At 37.1% G+C, this 10,820-nt stretch overlaps 1 protein-coding gene across 1 annotated transcript; it reads left to right on the plus strand.

The window, feature by feature from the left end:
- Positions 1 to 2,761: 2,761 nt before the first annotated feature.
- LOC129959419 (uncharacterized) lies at positions 2,762 to 3,454 on the plus strand. Its single transcript, XM_056072241.1, has one exon. It carries the CDS (start codon positions 2,762 to 2,764, stop codon positions 3,452 to 3,454), a length of 693 nt encoding a protein of 230 aa, XP_055928216.1.
- Positions 3,455 to 10,820: the final 7,366 nt, after the last annotated feature.

The following is a 10,820-nucleotide window of genomic DNA, read 5'->3' on the forward strand; positions in this document are numbered from 1 at the left end:
CCAGTACCTGCTCTTGTGGACTCTGGAGCCTCATTTTCTGTAATCTCGTAGAAGTATCATCGCCTACTGAAGAAAGTTATGTTTCCAACAACCAACAATGTTCTTTTAAAGGTCGCCGATGGAAATTACGTGAGACCAGTAGGAAAATGTGCGCTTCGTCTCGAAATCAATGGCCGACCTCAAGCTTTTGAATTTATTGTTTTGCCGCAATGCAGTCACAATATCATCCTTGGTTGGGACTTTTTGTACGCTTCTGAAGCTGTTATAGATTGTGGCCTTTCGGAGCTCCTGTTTCAAGACGTCATTCGAGAATCCCAAACTCCAGACTCCAGCCGTTTACTCACGTTGGAAGACTTATACATTACCTGCTCGTTCTATCAGAAAGATTACTGTCTTAGGCCTTAAGAACCATCAAGCTATCGACGTAATAGTAGAGGGAAATAGGATACTCTTCTTAAACAAGGAAGATGCCATTCCGTCTACTATAGTTACGCTCCTTAATGGTAAAGCCGAACTATGGGTTGACAACGGACAAGGGAAATCTCAGACCATCCCTAAAGTCATTTGCATCGGATATGCCGAACCCTTACGCAAAGACTGCGTAAATACCATAGATGAAGGATCTCCTTATTCCACAACCACTTCAAAGGCAAAGTTGGGTGTCATCGACTGTACCACGATGATAGCTCCGGATTTGAGGATCGACCAAAAAGAAAGAATGTTGCATCTACTCCAGAGGTTTTCAGAAATTTTCGATCAAGAAAGGAAGTCGTCTCAATGTTAAACACCGAATAAACACAGGCGACCACTTACCTATCAGTCAGAGAGCTTACAGAGTGTCCCCATCTGAACGCCACATTATCAGTGAGGAAGTAACCAAAATGTTAGAAAGAGATATCATTCAACCATCAGAAAGTCCATGGACATCTCCAGTCGTCTTGGTCAGGAAAAAAGATGGAAGCTGGCGTTTTTGTGTTGATTATCGCCGACTCAACAAAATTACCAAGAAAGACTTGTATCCATTGCCGCGTATTGACGACACCTTGGATTGCCTGAAGGGGGCAAAATATTTTTCGTCTATGGATCTCTACTCCGGTTGCTGGCAAATAGAAGTTGATGAAGCCGATCGTGAGAAAACAGCTTTTATAACACCTGAGGGACTATACGAGTTTAAAGTAATGCCATTTGGCTTATGCAACGCTCCTGCAATTTTTGAAAGGATGATGTATAATCTCCTGCGACATTTAAAATGGACAATGTGCCTTTGCTATTTAGATGACATTGTGGTATTCTCAGAAACATTCGATGAACATCTTCAGAGGTTGAATACCGTCCTTCAGTGTATACAGAACGCCGGCCTTATCCTTAATCCAAAGAAATGTTGCTTTGGAGCACAAGAGATAAAGATCTTGGGATACCTAGTATCCAGTGATGGCGTACGACCGGACCCAGAAAAAATAAAGGCCGTGAGTGAATTTCCCTTGCCTAGGAATATCCATGACATCAGAAGCTTTCTGGGACTTTGCTCTTACTATCGCCGATGTATAAAGGACTTTTGACATAAAGCCGAACCTCTACAGTTGTTACTGAAGAGGGACACAAAATTCTGTTGGGGACCTGAACAAGAGGAAGCTTTTAATACCCTGAAGAAAGATCTTACCTCCGATCCTGTCTTAGGCTTTTATGACGAAACTGCACCAACGGAACTTCACACTGACGCAAGTGGATGCGGAATCGGCGCAGTATTAGTCCAAATCCAAGATGAGAAGGAAAAAGTAATAGCTTATGCCTCGCGCACTCTGACGAAGGTTGAGAGAAACTATTCCACAACTGCAAGAGAATGCCTTGCGGCCATATGGGTTATAACTATGTTTCGTCCATATCTCTTTGGAAAGGCTTTCAAGATCGTTACTGACTATCATTCCCTGACAGGACTGAAGGATCCTTCTGGAAGACTCGCTAGATGGGCGTTGCGACTCCAAGAATACGACGTATCAGTGGTGTACAAAAGTGGAAGAAAACACAAAGATGCTTATAGTCTCTCCAGAAACCCATTAAAAGTCGATGCTTCATGGTCCGGGGATTCTATAGGTGCCACTCTATTCACTAATCTCTCAGAAGAACAGATGAAAGATCCGGTATTGGCAAAAATAATAAAAGACCAACAAAGTACCGAAACAAGTAGGCTGGGAAACTTTGAATTAATCGAAGGAGTCCTCTACAAGAAGAATTTTGATCCGTCCGGAAGGAAATTTCTACCAGTGATCCTGCAGCATTTACGGCTCAGTATTCTAGAATCTCTCCATGATGACCCTACCGCCGGACATCTAGGATTCACCAGGACGTATGATAGAATAAGAAAGCGATTTCATTGGCCAGGCTTGTACAGAAATGTTCGAAGATATGTGATGCACTGCCGAGAATGTCAAAGGAGAAAATCTATTCCTCAGAAGCCACCGGATCATCTCGTACCTATTCCACCAGCTGCCTCTCCTTTCCATCGCATCGGAATCGACCTGCTAGGACAATTTCCAAAATCTGACAATAAAACAAATGGATTGTAGTATGCACCGATTATTTGACACGGTACGCAGTCACCAGAGCTTTACCGACGTCGGAAGCTACCCAAATCGCAAAATTAATACTAGAGGACATAATCCTGAAACATGGAGCTCCACGAGTTATCATTACAGACCGTGGCCAAGTTTTCCAGTCCAAGTTGGTGTCTGATATTAATCGACTGTGCAATATCACTCATCGAATGACAACAGCCTATCATCCTCAAACAAATGGCCTCACAGAGCAATTCAACAAAACGCTAGCAGATATGCTATCAATGTATGTTGATGTCGAACAGAAGAACTGGGACCAGATATTGCCGTTCGTCACATTCGCTTACAACACTGCCAAGCAGGACACGACAGGTTTTACGCCTTTCTACCTACTACATGGGGGAGAAGCTGAAACGCCGTTGGATAAAATGTTCCCTCTCTGCCCCAACGAGTTCAGCCAAGAAGACGATTACGTTAGCCATCTGATCAATAAGGCAGAAGAATCGAGGCAATTAGCTCTTGCACGAACTCTCGATGCTCAGCAGAAAGATCGCCGGCATTATGACTCCAAACATCGGATGGTGGCATACGAACCAGGAGATTTGGTCCTTATTTTTATTCCAGTTCGTAAAAAAGGGCTTTCTGAGAAGCTCCTCAAGAGATACTTCGGCCCTTATCAAGTATTGAGGCGGTTGTCCGACGTCACCTATGAAGTAGCCGATTTCGATCCTAATTCTAGAAGACGGAAACCGAAGGAAGTTGTCCACGTCTTACGCATGAAGCCATACCATGACCCAGAAGAACAAGACGACCAACATTCTTATGAAAATGTGGAGATTCCGAAAAGAGACATTTTTCAAGACACTACTCCCCGTGAAGACGCGACGATTTATACCCTGTGACTCGATCAAGAACTAGAGCCACAAAATTAGATGTCATAACATCGAGATGCTGTTCTTCTAAGGAGGGAGCAATGCCGCATTGAAAATAACCAGTCGACTTTCCATGGCCGAATGGTCATAGCACTGACCTTCTCGCTGGAAACAATGTCATTCACATTCTGTGTAAATATTTCATTACTTGATTTTATGTTTTCCTCATTTCATGTTCTAGAAAATTCTGGACATTTCTTTAGTTTACCAGACAAGTGTTCTGTACTTTTCTTACTCTCTCCAGAAAAGTATTCTGGAACTTTCCCTTCTAGTATAAAAGGAGATGATCTATCATTCACTGTATTCTCAGTTCTAAGTTCAGTTAATAAATTGATTTAGCTCTACTTCGTGTGTGTATCATTGAGTTCTATACTAAAGTATCTACGTGACAATATAAATAATAATTTTGCTATTTATTGGTTCAATGGTATTAAAAATTTGTGGAAATAATAACTTAAAGGAAAGATTACATAAGGAAAGATTGCTTAAAGGACAGATTACGTTAAGTTTTTTTTACAAGTTCATTGACTGTGCTATTTTTAAATTATATTCTGTAATTCAGGTTATAAAATTTCAAAGTATTTTTCAGGAAGCATAGATTTTAAAATTTGTATTTAAAACTAAAGATATCAAGTATATTTTATTTCCTTAGGATGCATTCCTGCGTCGCGTCATCTGCACTGAAGCTGTAAATATTTGCATTTTAATTTGTGATTGACCCTTCACCAACTTTGTTTTAACATATCTTTGAGAGTTTTCATGGTAAAATTCTGAAATTTTGTACATGACCTTATTAAAGGATGGGACACATTTTACTCACTGGGAATTTTTTGTAAGGGGTCCGTATAAAAATTTAAATTTTGTATTTTTTTAACTTTAATCCACTGAAACTTTTAATAGGTTTGCACCTTTTTATACGCAACTTTGTAATTGACAGTATATGTCTATAATCAATATTTAAGGAATAAAAGCAGCGGTCAAGGTTTTTGAGACACCTTGTATAAAACATAGAAATCGGGGTTTTTTTACTCACCGCCGAATAGTAACAGTCAAATGTAAACAAATCACTATACGAAGTTTACAAAGAGTTTCATTTAATTTTTTTACAACTAGTTCAAAGTTTCGTTTATTAATGAAGGCCTAAAGTATTATTAAAAGTGCTCTGTACAGGGCCCTGTTCTCTCAGAGGAAATGAGAAACGTAATAAATGACAAAATAGGCATCAAAAACAGCTTAATTGAAGCCGAAAATACGCATAATTATTGTCAAATGCGTAATTGATATGACTTATTTATGGAGATTGATGACCATATCTACAAAAATATTATCTCAGAAAAATGGTTTTTGCTTTATTTCAAAACACAAAAAAATCACCTTTCTAATGATATCAGTTTAATTTCTGTACAATATTTCCTTTACTTTTATATATTTTTAAATCTAATACACATTTTATAAAAATTAATTTATAATGTTTTGAAATTTGTGTTTAGTTTGGTTTAGTTTTAGTTATATTAACGTCCCGTTTTAAAGTAGCACTAGGTTATTTTGAGACGGACCTCGTAATTTTGAACAACAGTCAGATAACGAGGAAGACATCTAAGCTGGCACTCCCTCTTCAAGCTTCCACGCCACACCAGCGTGTTTTGAAATTTAAATTCACCCATCAAAACGTTCAATCACGTATTCTTGCCAATGTCAAAATTAAGATTAAAAAAATGCTTTATTTGAAAATTTATTTCGAAGTAAGATTTTCACTTTCGCTTTTCTTTCATAGCACTTTTTAAATTGCGCGTGTTTTCACTCTTTCAATTAAATGAATGTTTTACGCACTTATCAAACACTACCGAAAGTGAAGTTTTAAAAAATAATGCATTTCCCATTAATATTTAACAGCCTTCGAAGTCAATTATCTGGGCGAAGAGACTGGTGGCCAAAGGTGGCTACTATGAAATATCAATCTCCACTTTCACAAACGAAAATTTGTCATTAATAACTATTTGATGCAGTCTCACTTCAAGTAAGGAAGATAATAAGAAGACTGACGTCGAGGGAGAAAAAGAAATGCACACCGAGCGAGGTATCTAAAGATGATTTGGACTTTTTTCAATAAGAAATAAAAAAATTACCCTTTCTTCAATCGGTTTGAGTTTTCAATAAATATGTATATTTTGATAGACTATATAGAAAGTATTAAAATAAAAACCCATTATTCATAAGTCTGATGGGTTGATGGAGTTGACAGTGGGCAAATCAATGCAAAAGATTTAAAAAACATCCATTTGACTAAATCAAAATTTGTTTCATTGTTAAGGATAGTTTGCAATTTCCGATAACGCTCTTCTACTAGATCGCTATCATTTAAGTAGACTTTTTCAGGTAGCGTAAATATCAGAGAAAAATCAGTTGAATAGGAGAATGAACTTTCTGAAATATATACATCCTATTACTAAATTGAATTACGAGCCCTTACACATTTTAAAATGCGTTTCTTATGTTTTCTTCTCATGTCTCATAAAATTCAGTTTTTATGAATGTTCACTGCAAGAAAAAATTAGGGATGGAATAATTATAAATTATTCTAAACAGAACATTTTAAATAGTTATACTAGTTATATGCGATATTCAATAAAATAGAATAAAATTGTATTGAAAAATAGTAACTTATTGAAAGAATTACACATTTTTGAATAAATTAAATTTTTATTGGTAAACAGTAAGGTATAGTTGGGTACGGAGGAGGGGAGTAAAATAAATTTTAAGGCAATAAGTAATAATATCTAATCATTTCAAATACAAGGGGATTCTAAAAAACTATCCCCACTGTTCACATAAATGGAATAAAATTTTGGTTCAAGGTATTTTGAGGTATGCGCTCAGGAATCATATGAAAAACAACATTCAAGCTCCAACAGTTACGGTTATAATGACAAAATTTTCAATAGCAACACCAACTTTTTTTGTTGGAATGTGTTCTTCATAACAGAAAACAATAAATAGTTTTGGAATGGTATCTATAGCACGAAAATCACCAGCGCTAGACAAACTAAGAAAAGAGAAAATAGCTGTGGTGTGTCTAGCAGAGACGTGAATTTCCCAAAAATTCCTTTCGGCACGTGCTTTGGTTCTAGGCACGTCTGCCGCATGCACAGTGTCATCGTAATTGAAATAGGTCAAGTAGAAAATTTGTGAAACACAATAAAGTGGTTTTTTTCCTGTTGTTTCTCTGCTGTTATTGGTTATTTTCTCTTTTCTTCTTAGTTCTTCTGCCACTGGTTAGTTTAGTGTTACAAGTACCGTTCCAACACTATTTATTGTGTTTTGCTATGAAGAATCCATTGAAATAAAAATAAAAAAGTTGGTGTTGCCATTGAAATTTTTGTCACTGTAATCGTAACTGTTACAGCTCAAATGTTGTTTTTCATATGATTCTTAAGCGCATGCCTTAAAATACCTCGAACCAAAATTTTATTCCGTTCCGGTGAAGGGTATCATAGTAACGGTCTCAAATATCGGGATAATTTTTTTATAATCACCCAGCATATGTTCGTCAAATCAATTAATTACAGCAGTCGGAATCCAATTCAGGTGTTCCCAGTTGCCTCACAGTCTCTGGGGTAATTGGAAGTATAACGACGTAATTATGAACGCCACTGTAACCGAGACTGGATAATTTCGAAAAAAGTATTGCTTAATGAGCCGCCCAAAACATGATTATACGATCAAATAAAGCACAAATATGTTTTGCATCTCATATGAAGAAAATGACGTTTGCAAAATCCATTTCCAATTACCTTAACTGACTTTAAGTGGTTTCATCTCCTCTTTTTTCATTCTAAAACCGGATGTGTAAATCCATTTGCTTCGCTTCCAAAGATTATTAAATTCAAATATTAGACTATACACATTATGATCAACCAAGCATTTAAATGGCACGCGTTTAATGTGTGGAGTAACGCAACATGATATTAAGCAAGAACATTTTGTTTGCACACAGGAGAACCCTTATTGTTTGGGAACATTATCCGAACAAGTTAAAAATCTGCTTGCCAAAGAAATACAAATAATAACTTTCCGTGTACTTCGACAACCATCTCAGTTCTGCATATAAACACTCTGAAGACACAAATAATGCGTATTAGTATTATCTCTAATTGCTAGATCCGTTGCGGATTCCTCGGCAGTTATGCTGTTTATCCTGTTTACCCCCTCTTTCTCCAAACGATGGTGTAACAAACCCTCTTCGAGTAGAATTTCTTTAGTGTGAGTGGTAGAGACAATGACAACTTCAAAATTTAGTCCCAAATTTTTATTCACATTTTTGGTACAGGACACAACACAAAAGTAAAACATAAAATACGAAAAATACAAACACTGACTTTAACAGACCACCATTCTCGTCTCAGTTTCTAACCCTCTTCTCCACACCCGCATGCCCCTCCCCCACTCTCCGTTAGGAAAACGGGGTTGGTAGAAGTGGTGAGCGAGGTTGCCAAAATTGGCGTGCTTCACACGCCCCACTTAAGCATAAAATTAGCCAAAGTAGCTGCTTTTATTACATTCAGGAACAATATATATGTATACAAAAATACTATCACATAACTTGCAAAATCAAAAACAAATAAATTCAAAAAGATAAAAAATAATACAACATATACACAGGAACCTATTTATGCAAATATCAAAAATATTGAACAATGTAATGTTTGCATGTTAAGAAATAAATAAATCACACATTTATATATACAAGGTGTTGCCGAATTCGATCAACAAAACAAGGGAGGTGATATTAGGCATCAAGAGAATTAAGAATCATTATACAATATACAGTCCCAAACGACGTTTAGTAGGTGAAAATCGCAAAAATATAGGGAGTCCGAAAATTGTAAAAAATTAATTAAAAAACTAATGTTTGAACCAAGAATTTTCTTTTAAGTGAAAGCACATTCTTAAAGGTTATTTTTCATGTAGGTAACATGCCAATCTGATGATCTAGGGCGTAGTAAATTACTGAAAACGAAAAAGCAGTTTAGAAGCTTTATTTGCAAAAATATTAAAACTTGAAAAAAAATAAAAGCTTGAAATTGTAAGGAATTTCATGCACTTTAATTTGATATAAGTATGCAGTATGAAAACCGAGAAGGTTTTAAGAATATTCAAGAAAAACTAAAATGTGTACTAAGAAACATCGCTGCAACATCTGTACCGATGTTTGCAGAGGGTGTTGTCAAATTCGAAAGATAAATTCAGAGAGTTGACAGTAGGCATCAAGGAGATGAAAAATTACCAAAAAACGTAGGGTCGCATGTGACGTTTATTCGGTGAAAATCGCAAAAACGGACGTCGGAAAGAAAATGAGCAGAGTGTAGAGAATGGCCCTATGAATGCGAGGATTAGGAAGAAGGTAATCGAGAAGAAGAAGCCTTCTCGTATGTAAATTTTTCATGCTTTCGAGAAAAATAAAAGCAGCGAGCAAGTATCCGTTAATGAGCATTGCAGAATTGATGGTCGTTAAACTTCATTGGCAAACAATATGTCAGCTTTCACGAAAGCAACTAAAATGTGCTGTTGCACCATCAAGCATTAAACAAATATTTTGACGTACAATTGTCGGTATTGCAGTAAATCTGGAGGTACACGCTGCAAGAAAATAAGGTACTTTTCGCCACCGAGACTGTCGGGCAGAAGATACGGTCCCAATAAATGACACTGCCCACGTTAATATTAAACTTGTACTGTTGTACATTCGATGAGAAAATGCTTTGGGGATTTTCGAACGACCAAATATACGCATTGTGCGTGTTGAAGACACCTTCTCTCGTAAAGCAGGCTTCAACTGAAAATAAAACTCTAGCAGAAAAGTGGGGCATCAATCATTCAGCACGAGAATTCCACTCGCATTGGGTAATCATCATCGCACAGGAGTTGGAATTTCTTCAAGTGGAAGGGGTGCATATTTTCAGCACGCATAACCTTACGTTTCGTATCGAATACCCAGTTCAGCTTCAACTGATCGTGTGTTTGTTGATGGGGTATCGACAAAGCGCTGTAAACTCTGTTTTCTGTGTCAGGTGTGTGCACACTGCTTTCTTGTCCTGCATTTGGCTCCGTTATTTTGAAGGTTCCTGTCTCCCACAGCCGACGATTGATGTTTGAAAACGTGGTATGTGCGAACTATGTATTCTCGGTATTGCACTTGGCACATTCTTTCTGCTAAGCGTCCATTGTCATCCGCTCAGCCGTAAATTAAATGCATATCCGCATATTCGTCATTCGTGAAATCTGACATGTTGTTTGTGAATGAAGTTTAACGACCATCAATTCTGCAATGCTCATTAACGGATACTTGCTCGCTGCTTTTATTTTTCTCGAAAGCATGAAAAATTTACATACGAGAAGGCTTCTTCTTCTCAATTACCTTGTTCCTAATCCTCGCATTCATAGGGCCATTCTCTACACCCTGCTCATTTTCTTTCCGACGTCCGTTTTTGCGATTTTCACCGAATAGACGTCACATGCGACCCTACGTTTTTTGGTAATTTCTCATCTCCTTGATGCCTACTGTCAACTCTCTGAATTTATCTTCCGAATTTGACAGCATCCTCTGCAAACATCGGCACCGATGGTGCAACAATGCTTCCTGGTGCACATTTTAGTTCTTCTAGAATATCTTAAAATCTTCTCAGTTTTCATACTACATGCTTATATCAAATTTAAGAGTATGAAATTCCTTAAATTTTCAAGCCTTTATTTTTCTTCAAGTTTTAATATTTTTTGCAGATAAGGGTTCTAAACTACTTTTTCGTTTCCAGTAATTTAGGACCCCCTAGATCATCAAATCGGCATGCTACCTACATGAAAAAAAAAATTTTTTTAATTGCGCTCTCACTTATTAGAAAATTTATAGTTCAAACATCATTTGTTATTTTTTTAATTAATTTTTTACAGTTTCCAACTATTTTCGGACTCCCTATATTTTTGCGCTTTTCACCTACTAAACGTCGTTTGGGACTCTATGCTGTATGGTGTTTCTTAATCCTCTTGATGCCTACTATCACCTTTCTGGATTTGTCGGTCGAATTCGGCAACACCCTGCATATATATGTGTGTGTGTGTGTGTGTGCGTGTGTGTGTGTGTGTTACAGTGAAAACCCGAAATCAGTCAAAACGCGAATTAACTAGGTAAAACGGGTTTTAACTGACAGCGCTAGGGAGAACCCGAATTAACTAGGAAAAATGCGTTCTAACTGACAGTACTATGGAGAACCCATCTTATTCATGTTTTGACTAATATGTAAGACAATATTATTTGCGTCCATCCAAAATTATTGTATTAAAC

Source organism: Argiope bruennichi, chromosome X1, assembly GCF_947563725.1.
Source record: "Argiope bruennichi chromosome X1, qqArgBrue1.1, whole genome shotgun sequence".
NCBI classification, from domain to species: Eukaryota; Metazoa; Arthropoda; class Arachnida; order Araneae; family Araneidae; genus Argiope; species Argiope bruennichi.